This window comes from Physcomitrium patens, chromosome 4, assembly GCF_059467195.1.
Source record: "Physcomitrium patens ecotype Gransden chromosome 4, ASM5946719v1, whole genome shotgun sequence".
Taxonomy (NCBI): Eukaryota; Viridiplantae; Streptophyta; class Bryopsida; order Funariales; family Funariaceae; genus Physcomitrium; species Physcomitrium patens.
Genome location: NC_143413.1, coordinates 2,067,080 through 2,084,017, shown reverse-complemented (window position 1 = coordinate 2,084,017; position 16,938 = coordinate 2,067,080). Strand labels below are relative to the sequence as shown.

The 16,938-nt window shown below is 36.5% G+C and overlaps 3 protein-coding genes across 4 annotated transcripts; all 3 read right to left on the bottom strand.

Moving 5' to 3' along the window:
- Positions 1-443: 443 nt before the first annotated feature.
- Positions 444-2,191, bottom strand: LOC112281356 (mitochondrial dicarboxylate/tricarboxylate transporter DTC). Its single transcript, XM_024517768.3, has one exon. The coding sequence runs from the start codon at positions 1,865-1,867 to the stop codon at positions 926-928; it is 942 nt and encodes a 313-aa protein (XP_024373536.1). The 5' UTR covers positions 1,868-2,191; the 3' UTR covers positions 444-925.
- A 3,243-nt stretch (positions 2,192-5,434) lies between these two features.
- On the bottom strand, positions 5,435-7,002 carry LOC112281501 (mitochondrial dicarboxylate/tricarboxylate transporter DTC). Its single transcript, XM_024518098.2, has one exon. The coding sequence runs from the start codon at positions 6,920-6,922 to the stop codon at positions 5,993-5,995; it is 930 nt and encodes a 309-aa protein (XP_024373866.1). The 5' UTR covers positions 6,923-7,002; the 3' UTR covers positions 5,435-5,992.
- A 5,564-nt stretch (positions 7,003-12,566) lies between these two features.
- Positions 12,567-16,407, bottom strand: LOC112281132 (GDSL esterase/lipase At2g04570). Of its 2 annotated transcripts, XR_016502471.1 has the most exons (4): positions 15,178-16,407; positions 14,919-15,025; positions 13,506-14,757; positions 12,567-13,190 (listed from the first exon to the last, which is right to left on the bottom strand). XR_016502471.1 is itself a non-coding variant. In XM_024517333.3 (2 exons), the coding sequence occupies exons 1-2, from the start codon at positions 15,349-15,351 to the stop codon at positions 14,608-14,610; spliced, it is 324 nt and encodes a 107-aa protein (XP_024373101.1). In that variant the 5' UTR covers positions 15,352-16,205; the 3' UTR covers positions 13,923-14,607. The 2 variants fall into 2 exon arrangements, 1 of the variants encoding a protein (XP_024373101.1); XM_024517333.3 differs by lacking the exons at positions 12,567-13,190; positions 14,919-15,025 and having other exon boundaries at positions 13,923-14,757; positions 15,178-16,205.
- Positions 16,408-16,938: the final 531 nt, after the last annotated feature.

Genomic DNA, 16,938 nt, shown 5'->3' with positions numbered 1-16,938 from the left:
GGTTTCTTTACCCTCGATGCTTTCAATTCAAAAAAAATTGGAAGTTCATTTGGCTGGGTTTTTTTTAATATAATTGAGTTTGTGTCCACGTAATATGGATTAAAAATAACTTGTGAGTTGTCTTTGGGGACGAAACAATTTAATGCTATGAAGTAATAATCTTATCTAATAAAGGATTAATAGTATGAAGAATCATGAATGATTAATAATATTTTACAACATGTATTAATAACTAATTACTAATGTATAAAATGTATGTAACAAAGAACGCTTGAACTTTTATCTCTTATAATAATTGGTTGTGCTCAATCACCGAGAAATTGAGCACTCGAAATTGTTTGCAACAGTTACTGTAGTCTTTTCTAGCTGGAACTGCTGTCAGCTATCCACTAACTACGTTCAACAAGTTGTATAGGTTCCAACACGAAGTCGTTCTGCCTTCATTGATTATAAGCACACTTGTTTTGCGCAACAGACCCAAATTTATATAACCTTTTCAACTCCGAACATTTCGTAACACACCATCCAAAGAACGTGGTACGTCTGATGTATCGTAGTCATTGCTGCGAGTGAAACACTCTAATTCTAAGAAAGAAGCTGTCAAAAAAACCCAATTCAAGGTGCACACATAGAAGAAGTGATCAGAACGGCATTTTAATCCTTTCCGAATCACTCAATTCTGATGCACACAAGGCAGAATATGGTCCTGCCGCCCTGAAGACATTTTCTCTTTCTCAAGGTTCCAATTTTGGGAGGAAACAACCATCTATGTCAAAATGTGCAGGAGAAGGCAATTAGAGAGCATGTCACAGAACTACGACCACATCTCAGAAACGCGATCAACCTGCACTCATAAATCTACACCTCACTTTGATCAAATATCAGCAACAGCTTCCAGGCCCGTAAAATCGTTAAGTCATCGTCATCACCACCCCGACCTCTTTTGCAACTTTTGGATTTCGTTCATGAATATCCAGGTCATCATAACATGCGGAGCGATTCGCACGCAGTACGTTCCGAATCCGGTGTAGAACTTCAAAGGTCCTCCCTGTGCCAGTGTCTTCAACGCGCAGTCCACAGACCCGGTGTATGGGTACTTCCCGTCTGGCCCCGGCTGCATTTTCTGCACTTGCGTCTTCACGTAGTCGAATGGCAAGCTGCATGCGGATGCGAAGAACCCAGACACCGCACTAGCGCTGAGGAGAGTCGGCGTTGCGCTGAAGCCCAAAGAGTCCCTAAAGAACTCCACAGACTGGTCATAAGAGGCAAGCATACCCATGTTCAATGCCATGGCTCGCACCACAGTGGGGCCAGCTCCCTTCCACAGGGCCAACACACCCTCGTCCTTGGAGATCCGGGTGAGGGCATGGAAGGCATTCTTGTAGTGCCGCTTCTGGGCTTCGTGGAGGATAGCATCCGCCTGCATCCGGATTAGGGCAAGATCTGCAGGTGAGCCCACGGAGGCTCCAACAGCACCGGCTGTCAACCCGCACAAGGCCTTCTGATACAATGGCAAAGGCTTCCCGTCATTGGCTGCAATGGCTTTGCTGGTGAGCGCTCTGAACGTTCCTAGCCTCGTAGTTGTGTAGGTAGCTTGCCGCAGCAACCCAGCGGACAAACCCTTGTACAGTCCGCCAAACCCCTCATTCGCAATAACATTCTTGGCCACCACCAAAGCACTTCCCTGACCCAGCTGAATACGCACCTTGATCATATCCACGGGCTGGATCACGCACGTCGCACCCATTCCCGACAACCCACCATTCACAAATGGTTTAATAGTCGTCCACACTGTCGACGTTGCCTTCCCAGTGCCTACGGTCGCCACTGGGGGCGCTTGCGACTTCGTGGCGTCAAGCGCAGCCATCGTTCAGTCTCTGCCGGTCTCCAACCACAAAAGAATCTCACGACGAAGCCTGAATGTCGAGATCGAGACTCTGCTCACTCCCAAGCTCCGTGCTATAAACACCAGAAAGCTATTCGCATGATCAACACTACCACCATCATCCCGGGAGATCTGTTTCTGCATATCTGAGAAACGCCAGGTGATGGGACTTCTTCTACTAGAAGACGAGCGAGCACATGGGGAACGATCATCCCAGAGCACTAGATTCCCTCACAGCCCATGGAATCAGTAGTCTGACGACGAGGTCGAAGAGCCAAAGGGCGGGTTTGAGATCGGGCGGTCCCATGTTCAAGGGAGATGTTATTGTTGTTGTTGTTATTGATGCTGGTCTAGTGTGTTTTTTTCCTTCCTTCCGCAGCTATCTCCTCCGAGCATGATTCTCTCTCTCTATTCGTGATTATCGTGTCTGCCATGGTTCCAAGCGCATTCGGGGTCGACGATCAAGGCAAGCTGGCAGGCGGGGAGATGACAAGCATCCTCCCTCGTCGTCGTCGTCGCGAGGGGGAGGAGATTGTGCCGCACCTTTGCATCATCATCCTCCTCGTGACCCACGTCTCGTGACGAATCCGTTGCTTGAATCAGTGAATTCCTACATTTACACAGTTTGCATGGGTCTAGGAATTCCCACTCGCTATGTTGTTAATCTACAAGTATGTGAAAGTCACTGTCAATCTATTCTCAAGATTAAATGCAGCTATCCATGACTTATATGGATCCTCATATGTTTGAAGGCAGAATGATAATTTTTCTATGGTATAATTTCGTGCTTAAAATATATTCGTTATAAAAATAAAAATAAAAATGACTTCCTTAAATTACATGTAAGTTAAACATAATTTTTCTAACCTTTCTAATATTTAATTACATATGATTAGAAAAATATTATTTAAAAAAACAATATGAAAATAAAATTTAAAGACATATTTATAATACTTGATATATCGTTGAGAAAAAAATATTTGTAAAATTTGATATAAAAAAATAAGAGTAATTTTCTTGAAACTTCATGCTACTTGTTTATTTATTTATTATTTTATGAACACCTAAAAAAACATTTAGAGCATTCTACAAAAAAGAAATAAAATTATATATGTATATTTTTAATGTATATAGCAGAAATAAGAAGACAAGTTTAAAATTCTAAATAATTTTTAGTTTTACCTTTATTTTTTTAATACAATAGCATAATAGTTATCCTTATTGAATAAAACTGATGCATTTATTGAAATGATTGTAGATTCTATAAAAAAACATAAATTATTTGTATGCATAAGGTTTTAGAAAATATGTAAAAAGTTAATAAAAAGTTCTGATAGAAGCTTCTTAGAATATGATGTAATAGGGTAAATGGGTAAAAGTATTGGGATTGTAATTAAGCCTAGATATAAATATATTCTGATATTTGGCATAATCATTGTAACTCAAATTATGACATAGGTTAAAAAATGTAATGAATTGAGAAGTTTGTATAAAATTGAGTGAAATATGTATGTATCTTGGCAATGTGGGGGTTCCTGATACAAATAGGTGAAATTCATGTTTTTTTGAAAATAAATACAATGCACTATTATTCTTCTTCTCTTTGATAGTATTTAATGGCTAAATGTGACCTCATTATGTACATTAAAATTTGTAAAAATTTCAAAATTAATTTTATTAATTAATCTACTTAGTCATTTTTTATTTTATTTGGAAATTATATATTCTACACTTTTTTCTTTCTTTTTTTTTTTTTTTGCAATTCCCTTGTGTTGATTGGTAATTAAAATTTTTGATTAAACTTAACATTAAAGTATTCAATATATATTTTAGTATTTTGATAGTAAATATTAATACAACAAATTATTTTATTCATAATTAGAAATTAAATTATACAAGAGTAGTATTAAGTTTTATGGGTTTTAGAATTTACTTTACTCTTTTGAAAATAAATTTGTATCATTTAAGTCTAAACTTGTGTCAACTTTTTTTATCTTATTTATTGGACATCTAGTCTTAAATAAATCAGTTTATGTTGTTAGAAATTTTGGATTTTGTAATATAATGGATTTTATTCAAATAATTAAATTTATCATATAAAATAAAATATCACGATTAGTTAACTAAGCAAGTAGAAAGAAAATAGTATATATATATATATATATATATATATATATATAAATGAAATAATGTTCTTTAAATAACCTTATTTTTAAACTTCTTGCTAAATGCCAATAAGTTAGAACATTTTCAATAAATCTTCAGTAATGTAAATTGTTTTAGAAAGACTTACAAATTTATATTCAAAACAAGATTATAAATTGGTATGTCTTTTCAGTTTGAGTTTTAGATAAGCAAAACACCTACTACAATGTTAGATGCATTTATATGCATATCAAAATTTCAAATCTATAGAAATAAAGCTTGATATCTATATACACTGACATAATATGTGTAATATTTTAATATAAATATGGATGTATTACTTATTTTTACTAGGCTGAAAGATTTGCTTATAAAATTCTTCAATTGGTAAGAACAAAAATTAATGCATTTAGATGTTTTTGTTTAATGGGAAAAAATTGACACTTGATTTAATTCTGAATAAAGTCAAGTTCTTTTTAAATGCCCAATCAGTTGCTCTTGTGAACTTCAAAATCACAACATTATTCTACAAATTTTCAGCTGCCAAGTGTTGGATGATTCGACTGCATGCATGGCGTTGAACAACAGCCAAGCCACGTTACAGGTCACAAAAGATGACATCTAACCATCTTGTCAAGAGCTTCAGCCGCTTCTTCGGTCCTGTGAGGATTTTCTGAAGCATGTTGTTGCATCTGTGCAATTGGTTCAGACATAAATGGTGCTGATTGCGATTGTGGGCGAAGGCGGATAGATCACGAACCGAAATCCCTGGTTCTCAGCCCGTCATTCGGAATCAGAGGACTGTAAAAGACTTTGAAAGTAAATTCCTGGCGCACCTAAATGTCATGGTGGTCTAGCGAAGAAACCATAGCCAGTTGAAAGATCGGGAGAGGGTGGAAGATCTTTGAAACAATCTGACTTGGCGCTGACGAAATTGACTGCCGCGACATTCCTAAGTTGATTCCATTATGCTTTCAGGAGTTGAAGTCACACTTGACCCAAACCACCTGGGAAACGGAAGTCAAAACAAATGATCTTGTTGCAGCATTACATGGATCATAGAAATTCCTTAGCATCAGCCGTTAAATGCTGACCAGATTATTCAGAAGAAGGCGTACCATCTAATCTTGGGTAACAAGAGCACATATCGCTGCAGCATTGTTGAAAAAAGAAGAAAGCATAAATGTGCCCGCAAATTAGGTAGATACTAATTTTTTTTCATTATGTTACCAATCTGTTTCCTCCACATGTTCTCCACAACTCGAACACAAAATTACATCTTGATGTTTAGTATAGAAAATAGGCTGCACACATCATAAGGAAAAGCAGATGCCACGAATGCGATATACTGAAAGAATTGACACACAAGTAAGAGCCAAACCATCAGAGTAAGGTGCACATAGATGGATCAAAAGTGGTACTCTTGGTTTCTTCTTAAATACAGACCACTCTCCTTCCGCGCAAAGAAGGTGGGTGGTGGTCAAGATGTTCAGTAACGAATTGGAGGTGAGCTACAGAAGGCCAATTGCCCACCCACTCCCTACTCTACCCCGACACCTAGTCATATGCAGATAGCAATTACAGAGCAAGTCGCAGATGTACAAACACATCTCAAAATGGTGATCGACCTGCAATCATGACTAAAAATCGCTTTATTCTATCCCCTACACATGATCATTTAAGCAACAACGTCCCAAATCCAGAGAAGCATGTACGTATACGGTCAAAGCCCCACAGTAAAGGGAAAACATCTCCCAAGTCCTCCAACATTAGTATTAGTGCCCTAACAAGCATCACAAACTGCCTTGACATGAGAAACTTAGAAATCTAAATCTAACAGCACAAACTTCTAGGGACCAGTCTTGTAAATCTCAGGTAACCAAAAGTAGGAGAAAGTAATCAGGCACTGAAGGCACCATGCATGGATGTAACTAACCGAACATTGGTGATTTGAAGACTAATTCACAAACCATACGCCTTCTCCAACTTCTGGATTTCGTTCAAGAAGATCCAGGTCATCATAACATGCGGCGCAATTCGCACGCAGTACGTTCCGAATCCGGTGTAGAACTTCAAAGGTCCTCCCTGTGCCAGTGTCTTCAACGCGCAGTCCACAGACCCGGTGTATGGGTACTTCCCGTCTGGCCCCGGCTGCATTTTCTGCACTTGCGTCTTCACGTAGTCGAATGGCAAGCTGCACGCCGATGCGAAGAACCCAGACACCGCACTGGCGCCGACGAGAGTGGGAATTTCACTGAAGCCCAAAGAGTCCCTAAAGAACTCCACAGACTGGTCATAAGAGGCAAGCATACCCATGTTCAATGCCATGGCTCGCACCACAGTGGGGCCAGCTCCCTTCCACAGGGCCAACACACCCTCGTCCTTGGAGATCCGGGTGAGGGCATGGAAGGCATTCTTGTAGTGCCGCTTCTGGGCTTCGGGGAGGGTAGCATCCGCCTGCATCCGGATTAGGGCAAGATCTGCAGGTGAGCCCACGGAGGCTCCAACAGCACCGGCTGTCAACCCGCACAAGGCCTTCTGATACAATGGCAAAGGCTTCCCTTCGTTCGCCGCCACAGCCTTATTAGTCAGAATTCTAAACGTCCCCAGCCTCGCAGTCGTGTAAGTAGCTTGCCGCAGCAACCCAGCGGACAAACCCTTGTACAGTCCGCCAAACCCCTCATTCGCAATAACATTCTTGGCCACCACCAAAGCACTTCCCTGACCCAGCTGAATACGCACCTTGATCATATCCACGGGCTGGATCACGCACGTCGCACCCATACCCGACAACCCACCATTCACAAACGGCTTGATGGCGGTCCATACCGTCGCGGTAGCCTTCCCGGCGTCCACACTCGGGGGCGATACAGTCTTGTTCGTATCCGCCATCGCTTCCACTCTCCAACACTAGGGACCGGTCTCACGACCACCACAATGGCTTACGGTGCTGCGCAAGCCTGGGCGTGGGGGATCTAGAAAGTCTCGAAGGGCCTTGAGGTGGAATCCTTTGTCGATCAAAACTTAACTCTGGAGAATTGGGTGGCGCTGGAGGCTGGAAAAAAGTGACGGTGGCAGAACGGAAGCCAGAAATAGATCCAAATCCGATGGTAAAGAAGAGCGAGTGTCCTTCTCGGAAAAAATCTAAAATAGCAATGGAGCGCATCCGATGGGGCACCAGAGGCGCAGGAGCGACGGGCGGACTTCAATCATTGGCACCCTCCTCCCTCCTCGCTCGTTCCCTCGCACCGTACAAGGAGCCAGCATCCTGCGCCACTCCGGCGACGCCTTCCTGGCCAAGAACCACCCCCCCCCCACCGCGCGGATAGGCTCTGGGAGCATGGGCGCCGTTCCCATGGAAAAGGAGCAATACATACAAAAAGTTAAAGTTCCCAAAGTAAAAAACAAAAGGACTTCGGTTGCGAATGGAGGGTGCAAATGGGTTGGTGAATGAATTTTCACAAAATCCTTGAAATAAAAGGGGAAATTGTGAGGTGAATTTTTGTTTGTTTGTTTTTTTTGTTAAATAATAAAAGAATGTGTACCTAATGCATTGATTAGTTTTGATGATTAGCTACAAGTCATTCACATCAATAATTCCATTCTAACAAGCACAATAATAAACACATAGTTATTATTGTTTCTTTCATATACATAATGATGTCTTTGTATAATTATGAAAATAATCAATTCTTTTTGTGGAATTTTACTACTCTAGTATTTTTTAAATTTTCTTTTTATACCTATAATTTAATTTTATGAGATATTTAAAAGTGCTGATTTATTCTTTATTTAATTTTAATTAAATTTTTTCATCACATAGTTATCAATATTTTTTGTGTATTTTATCTATAATAGTGTTTTACAATATTTGATCATATTTAATGAGGTTTGACAACATTAATTTTATGAATAATTGATCTCTATATATTATAGCTGCTCCTAAAGTAGGAAGAGCAATGCCAATGCTTTGAAGAGAAAAAACTTTGAGAGATTCAATGGAGTCTAATCTAATATGTGCTACCAAGGCAATTAGATTTGCAGCTAATTCTCAAAAGATATGGCACCTTTTACCTATTATATTATAATCATAGTCTCTTACAACTGTCAAAGTAAAAACTTAATGAAGAAGAAGAATAGAGAATCACTATTACATCTATACTAGTGTAATCAATTTCTTAAGAGGATTACAAAAAGCTTCCAAAGCTTTTTAAATTATTCTAAAGCTATATGCAAAGTCAAAAACATCATAGAAGACAAGGTATACCTGATTGCTTAGTATTTCACTTATTTGGCATGTAATTGGTTTCACAAATTGAATCCCAAAATCCAAAATAATTGGAAACAACTTATGGCTATGTAAGATTTTTTATTGTTTTTGATAGTAAGATTGACTTACAAAGTAACTTCAAGAAATAAAAAAGAATTAGCACAAATCAATGTATAGCTTCATCTTTCAGCTTTAGTGAATTTTAGATAAGTTAGATCCTAGCTACTAAAAGCAATTATGATCAAATTCTAGATTAAATCAATTTCTTAGCTCATTTTTTTGGCTCATTTATGCTTCTATAAAGTAAATAGAAGTTCTTTTTATAAAAGATAGTATTAAGACTAGATTTTTTACAATCTTTCTATCATTTATTTTCATTTTTTTACTATATATTTCTACTAAATTCTTCTATAATAACATCTATATTTTTATTTTTTACTATATAATTGTATTACTACATGACAAACAAATCAAAGTTGCGAGTCTAGGCAATTCAATTACTCTTTTTTTATGTGACAAGTTAGAGCCGCCTTTGATTATAGTAATGTCTACATCGATGGCAAGATCACCTATATCTATAATATGGTTGGTACTTTACTATTGTTCTTTTGTGTTTGATATTTCATGTTTGATGTTCCATGCATTAGTACAGTATTGTGGTGATCTTTCGTGCTAATTTTGTTCTCTTTGTATGGTTTATTGATCTTGTTGAGAGGCTAGAATGGATGTTGTTCCAATGGCATTGCAATACTAGATTGGTGGTTCAAAGTCATAGTCTAACTTGTACCAAGATATAAATAAGATATTTGTATTATTGACACATAGAGATAAATAGACGGAACTATGTTTGAAAAGTTACAGAAATTTTTAGAATTAGAGCTAGCTTAATGGTCTATGTAGGATCCATTGTGGAACATTCTAGAAAGAGCTTAGGACAATTATTTAGATAGGAGCTACGATAAAACTTTCTAGAAAGAATTTAAGGCAGTTATCTAAGTAAGGTCTATTATCTAGGAACATTTTAGAAAGTCCAGGGTGGTAGAAAAAAATATAAATAGGACTAGCTAGGACCTTTTGGATGGATGGCCTGGTGTAGCTTTGGACCTTTTCTCTTAGTAAAGTTTGGTTTTGCATCTTCATGGTTAATTCTATTTTATTCTATTTCTGTATATTTGGTTTTGTCTTTTGTATCCTATTCTCTTTATTTTTGTTCAATTTTATTTTATTCTATTTTATCCAACTTTGTGATGAGATTTTATGTTGTTATAGATTAGAAGGATTTTAGAGTCTCAAGATAAATCAATCATATTTCATAACTAGTGAGTAGTCATTTACATCACAATGTGTATTATTTCCTTTAATATTTGATGTTCTATGCACTAGTATAATGTTGTGGTAATATTTAGTACTAACTTTGTTTTCCTTGTGTGGTTTGTTGATCTTGTTGAGAGGCTGGAATGGATATTGTTCTAATGACATTGCAGTGCTAGATTGATGGTTCAAAGTCATAGTCTAACTAGTAAATAGTCATTTACATTATAATGCATATTATTTCCTTTTTGTTCCTAGCGGTTGTATTGTCATAAAGATCACGTACTACTTTGGCAAATTCAACATGAAGCAATTGTCAAGGATAAGAACTTGATAAAAATAAATAAACAAGTGAGACTTTTTTCAAAGAAAGATGAAAAAATAGAAATAATTCAATATATATATATATATATATATATATATATTAAGAAAGAAATTGGAATGGCTATTGCCAAAAGACAAGAAAAGTAGAAACCCTTGAAACTAGACTAAAAGCAAGAAAGGAGTTGACAAGAGTGAAGAGGGCTTTACTCTTATCTCTATATATACTATCTAACTAGCGGCTATGTGGCAATGTTCTATAAGACCTCCAATATGTGTTGACTTTGTAAGACACATGCCTTGACTTACAAGGCAAGTTTTTCTATGTGTGGGCCACATAGTTAGCTTGGTCTTCAAGCTAACAATATGTGTGGCACATGGCCAACTTATTGACCACTTTTTTAATCCAAAAAATCAATTAAAGATATCTATAAAGTCAAAGTAGTGTCTATAAAGCTTCTAAGAAGCTTCCATAATAAATATTATAGAATTAATTTATTTTTACCTACTTTTATTTACTTCTACCTATTTATACATGTAATTACTAGCTTACATGCATATGCCCGTGACAATAATTGGTAGTGCTATTGTTACCATTTGTAATAATCTATAGAGCTGCTTAAGATTCCTTAATGTGCAACAAACCAAATCACCTTACTAGCAATTATGAAATTTTCATAGGACTTGTATAGAATTCTTCTTCTTAGACCTAGAGTGTTATCTTTAGGACTTAGTGGCTGAGGCTTACAAAGCTTAAACTTAGAAACTAACTTGTTGTCGTATAAGGTTGCATTATTTGAGTTGTAGGTAGATCTGATTGATAGGTCATGGTATTGGTCATGTTAAGTAAAAGATTGATTGGCGCACTTATAAAAAATATTATTATATTGTAGTATATATTGTAAGTGGACTCAATTATAATGAGAAGTAATTTGCTTATGTAATAGTAGTAACATAGAACTTAAAAGGTAGTTTGAATAACGATGTTCAAAATAAAGAAATTCTTGAATCCAAAAATGACAACTACTAGAGTCAGCTACTATGGATTTGTGGAGTAAGTGCATTGCGGCAGTAGATTGAATATTCTAGTCACAAAGCAGTGTGTGCTTTACATTCTTGTCAAAGGTGATCAATAGTTGTTCTTTTTCTATGGCAGTGTCATAGAAGGATCAAGGTGTATTCATGATTTCTTGCTATTTGAAGTACACAACAATCTTAGTCCCAATTTCATTTTTTCCCTTCTCCATTGGAGGTTGGTACACCACCTTCAGTGGATTTACGTTAGTGGGTTTGTGATTCCGTATATTGAGTTGACAATCAACTTTGGCATTGTTTGCTTGCACCATCGGATTCAACTATTATGGTATTGTATGTCTTAACATTATACTATGCTAGTATCAAAGTTTATCATCACTAGACTAATCCAGCAATGATGTTTTATAAATTGGAATTGCCATAAAGCATTGATATTGTAGTTGTGATGCTCCGTAGAAGGCGGAATGTCAATTCACCCATCTTTGGATACCTATTCGAGGCATAAGGTGAAATTTGGTTTTTGCAAAAGAAAAAATACTGTCACAAAGGACTAAAGGGTCTATTAGGAAGCGTGAAGTTGTTTGCAAGTCACATCCCTTTCTCCTCCATAAGAACTCCAAAAGAATTAATTAGGTTGAAGAATTAGAGTTAGGATTGAATTATGTTAATGGATGAATAATTAAAATTGGATGAAAATATATTTGGATGAAATCTTATATTTGAATGAAATATTATACTTATATGATTTTTTATTAATAGATAAAAATTTATATATAAAATAATAATAATAATAAATGAATAATAATTAAAATAAAAAAAATTAAAATAAAAATTTTAAAAAAGAATTTTGGACATGCATATTGTGAGTAGATTGATATTGTAAGTGTAAATTAATGGTAGAGATTTTGGTGTTAAAAAGAAATTAAAGAGTAATTTAATTAGAATTTATATAAGAACTACAACTTATGAAAGTTGCATAGTTAATTTACTTGTTGTGAATTAAAATAAACTTCCAACTAGTGGAGGTTTATTTTAACTCACAACTTTGATTAAGCGTCAAGGATTTCTTCATTGATTTTTTCTTATATTTTCTTGTTTGTTGTAATAAGTATAGTAGCAATGTTCTTCATAATATTTTCTTTTTTTATTTTCATTGCTGGTTTTTTTAAGCCTTAGAGGTATTGCAGTAGAAGAAATATTAGTGTTTAAATTCTTCCTTCTTTGTAGTCATGAAGGGTGCCAAGTGCCTTTGTCATTTGGCGAAATTTTAGTTCTAGAGTAAATTAGAATGTGTGTTAGAATTTTTGTTTTACAACAATTTTTCAAGGGCACAAATATCAAAAAACTAAAAGCTCAATATACTCTTGTGTCATTTAAAAAGATTAGAAAATTATTCAAAGATGGTATAATATTAAACTACAATAGCTATTGCTAAAATTAAGAAGACTAAAAAGTCTTGAAATAAGACTAAGGACAAGAAAGACATTGACAAGAGAGAAGAAGGCTTCACCTTTACTTCCATATATATTATTTTATTAGAAGCTACGTGGTAACATTCTATAGAACCTATAATATATATCTAATTTTTAAGACACATGTCTTAACTTACAAGACAAGTTTCTTGTATATACATTACATTATTAGCTAATACCAGAAGCTATGCATATGCTTTACATTATTAACTAATACCACAAGCTATGCAAATGTATGATACATGGCTAACTTGTTGGTCAAGTTTCTAACCTATCAAACAATTATAAACATGTGTAAAATAAAATATGCCTCTATGAAGCTTCTAAGAAGCTTTGCCACAAGATAATATCAAATCTACCTACATTTATTTTTTACTTAATATTTCTTATCTAGATATGTATGTCCATCATATTATCTCCTTTTTTAGAAATAAGTTCTATGAATAGCAATTATCATATGTTGAAGAAATCAAAGATGCGGCAAATTGTGTTTGCCATATATTCTAATCATTGTTTCCTTCAAAGGTGGTTGATCTAACTTTATATAATATGTTGTTCTTTACTAATCTAATTTGGAATTTTTCTTATTTGCTATGCTTATTTCTTTAACATATTGGTCTTATAAAATAAGATGATACACTTGTTAATTAATATAAAATAGAATTTATGTAATGAATCAATTTAAAATATCTTTATTAATAAAGAAATTTAATTATATTATATCTTCTTATTTGGATTTATAAATACTTGCCTAATATTCAAAAAAAAAAATTTATAATGAATAAAAAAAAATGGCATCATTCTTTATATATTAATTTTTTATATAAAATTAGTAAGTGATAAAAGATATCTCTAATAAATATGTAAATTAATAAACCAAGTTTTTATCTTTTTTATATTTAATCTAAACTAAGTTAATTTTTTTATATTATCTTATATTATTTTATAATTCTAAGTAAAGAACACAAAGTAAAATACTATTTATCTATTTAAACACTCAACATTTATTTAAATCAAATATTTTCTTTAAAAAATATTATCTAATTATTTAATTATTTTAACTTACACTTTTAATCCTAAGAGTTATCTTGTGACATTTTCAGCACAATTTTCTTTGATCTTAATTTGCAAATCAATGTAGAAAGTTTATGAAGATAAACCATAGTCAATTTCTGTTATATATATAACAAAAAACAATTGCTCAAAAGGGTTTGTTTAATTTTTCATAAAATGATACATATATTTATATATAAAAATACCAATGGGCAAAAGGACAGAAGTTAAATTTTACCGCAATGCAAATAATATAACCCACTTTGGTTTAAAATATTTCAAAGTTCAGAAAACAAGCTATCCAAGATTGCTTGATCCTGAAGAAATTTCAATATTATCTACAATACTCCATAAGGTAGAACAAGCAAAGAGCATTTCAATTGCTCATGTTCCTTCAAAAGTTCTGTGCACTCATTGACATAACTTGATATGTCTGAAAAAACAACGACTGAAATTGATGTCACAATGGTTGAAGTAACTCCAACAAGAAAGTTTCAAATATATCATTTAGAAAACATAAAATTGTATTGGCAGAACAGCGCCAGCTCTGATACCATTCTAAGTCTGAAAAACCGTAACTACACTGAATAAATAAAGCATTACAAATATGCTTGTGTAACCCAGGGATTTGTAGAATTATTTCTCCAAGGTCACACCCAAACGGTGTGACTTTACGGAGCAGTCTTATGTGATTCGGTAACTGTCTAACAAGGTTGACTATATCATGAAGTCACCGTGAGGCCATGAACACTTCACTGAGTGTTTCAACGCCAATTGCGTTGATCTAGAGGAGCCCATCCCCAGAGATTGCCGCGGTTCACAGATTCTACACCTGGAGTAGTTCAGTCCACAAACTAACTGTGGGGTGGCTGATTATGCATCTTCCAGTCAACGTTGCAGTGTCGTCTCACTACTCACTAGATGGATCATCACCCACAAGCTCTGAAGCTGGGCAGATGGCCACCTGCACGGACAGATGGCTGCCGAAAAAAGATTGCAGCAAAATACTTGAGGGAAATAGCAAGCTTGCCGACTCAAATGGAGAGTTTGTTTGGGAATCTAGGGTGTGGGCGGGGCGAGAAGAATGGGTACTACTGAATCGACCATGCAGTCGGCTAACTGGCTGTGGAAGTGGGAAGTGGGATGAAAGCTGTCCCAGAAGAGATGCTCGTTCGGATTGCTGCAAGATGGCACAGCTCTGTTACACAGATGTGCCGATTCAAGGTCACCTGTCCCGCATCATCCTTGTCTCCCATACTTGAACCCTGTAACAAACCACCAGGACACTCTAAGAAACTGTTTTGATTTCATTGTGATTGATGTTGTCCCACCATCCGGTTGCCGATGATGCAAAATTGACTCCAGTACGAATAGCTTCACCATGTGCTTTTGGGGACAAGAATGTAAGCTGAATCTGGGTCCCAACCTTGAGAGATGTACGCGTCACCAGGATTCGATCGAGTCTCAGTTAATTGCATATTAGAGCTGTGTCGGCAAAAGAAAGTTTGAATGCCAAATGTGACTGCTTCTCCACTTCACACAGATTGAAATAAAACTCCGCGTGATAAGTCTGACGTCGTTGCTTTGAAGAGTAGCAGTGCAATGCAATGACAGTGCCCTCTAAAGACTTGCTATTGAGATGTACTTGCCTGCAAAAGTCACAGCACGAGCTGGCAGAGGCTTACCAATAAAATCCGGTGTAAGGAGTGCATTGCAGAAGCAGCCGGTGGGCTCACCCCCTCGAAGTTTTCGCCGTGAGGCACGAAGTTGGCTGTGGCGATGGTTGTCAAGTAGTTATTGTTGCCTGCATCCACGGTGGAATCCCCGAATATGACCAGAGCTGGAATCAGAGCCAACATCTCCGATGAAATATTTACGGCCGTTTTTGAGCTCACCAAGAATCCTAGGTCGCGAATTCCAAACACTCCTCAATCTGCAACAGTCATCAGAATTACAAGCACACAGGCATAACAGCCCAAGCTAGCAGCAAATGACGTCGCCATCACCCCTAGAGTCGTCTACGATCCGTACCGTCTATCAGAAAGAATTCAGACACTAGTCACTTAACATATCATGTCAGATTTGCGACAGATTGAACGAGCACATGCAGGGCTACGAGTATGCAACGCGATCGGGCTTTAGAAACCTCGTCGTCCGTGACTCGTCCACGGTGACTTACTACGAAAAAGAGTGCGTGGTTCATCAGTGCTTTATACATACATACATATACACACTCACACACACATATATATACACATACATATTGTGGCCAAGTCTGTCACCATAACCCTAGTTCCAACTTCCACGACATAAGGCTGTGAGTTCTTCTGGAGAGTATTAATAGCCTTGCAGATTTGTATCGAGTATAACACAATTATTCCACGGTTTCAGGAGTCTGGAGCGCCTGGCAGTGCGGTATGGAGGAATTTGTCAATCTGATACCGTCTTGATGTGCAGGTTTTGAAGTGAGAGTGTAGAACAATTCCATGGTATGCCTGTCACCTTGACAGACGCCACTATCCATTATTGTGAAGGTTCGACTGGCACAGATAGAAGTTGCTGAAACACAAAATAAGTTTCTAATGCAGGCCTTCCACCAAAACCTTGCAGTAAGCATGGAACACAGAAGTTTATACAGGAGAAATGCAATCTTCTTGCTCTCTGTCGTTTCTGCCATCGAACTCGAAATGATTACACAGGTCGTGGAACGACGAACACCACATAGTGCTGTTAGTTTATAAGGAATTTTGCATAGAGCTGGCAAGTGGTTACTGCTTGGTTGAGTTAATTATATAAGCTGAGTGGCGACGTCTCCAGTACACTAAGGGTGGGCAGTGCGAAAAGGTCCTGATACAACGAAGCTGAGCTGCACATCCCCATAACACCCTATTAAATATTCTCTGATGCAGTGATCAGATGGCCAGTCATTCATCCTGCATGGTATCAATGCAGATGAACAAGAATGGCCACAGCTTTGATCTGTTCAGATTCATCAAACAAGTTGCCTGCTCACTCCGCAGAATAATTGTGCCTGGGAATGCTTCTTGTTGAAGTTGGCCGCACTCCGTGTAGCATTTCAAGGGATGTCATCCCACGAAGCAATCTTTAGGATTAAGGAACATCTTGACTAAGGAACAGTGTCTGAAAGTCCAGACCCCAAGTTTGAACTGTATGTTCAAGCTTTAGTAGACACCTTTTTTTAAGAATGCAAGTTTGATGATTCTTTACATTTAGAAATAGTTTGATGATTCTTCACACTTAGAAATGATAATTGTAGATAAAGTATTTGCTACTTTTAGTGACAGAGAAGAAAGAAAGGATGAGCGACTAGTGTGGGTTTTGCAAGAAAGTAAACATAAGTATGATAGAAGATATAAAAATGGAGAGATACAGCTTGCAAGTGCTCGTATTGCAGCATGTCAACAGAACTATAGCACTTTTTCAGA

Coding starts and splice junctions, on each gene's coding strand:
- LOC112281356 (XM_024517768.3), bottom strand. CDS start 1,867: ATGGCTGCGCTTGACGCCACGAAGTCGCAAGCGCCCCCAGTGGCGACC.
- LOC112281501 (XM_024518098.2), bottom strand. CDS start 6,922: ATGGCGGATACGAACAAGACTGTATCGCCCCCGAGTGTGGACGCCGGG.
- LOC112281132 (XM_024517333.3), bottom strand. CDS start 15,351: ATGTTGGCTCTGATTCCAGCTCTGGTCATATTCGGGGATTCCACCGTG. Junction 14,758..15,177: donor CCTTACACCGGATTTTATTG/GTAAGCCTCTGC, acceptor GGTTTGTTACAG/GGTTCAAGTATGGGAGACAA.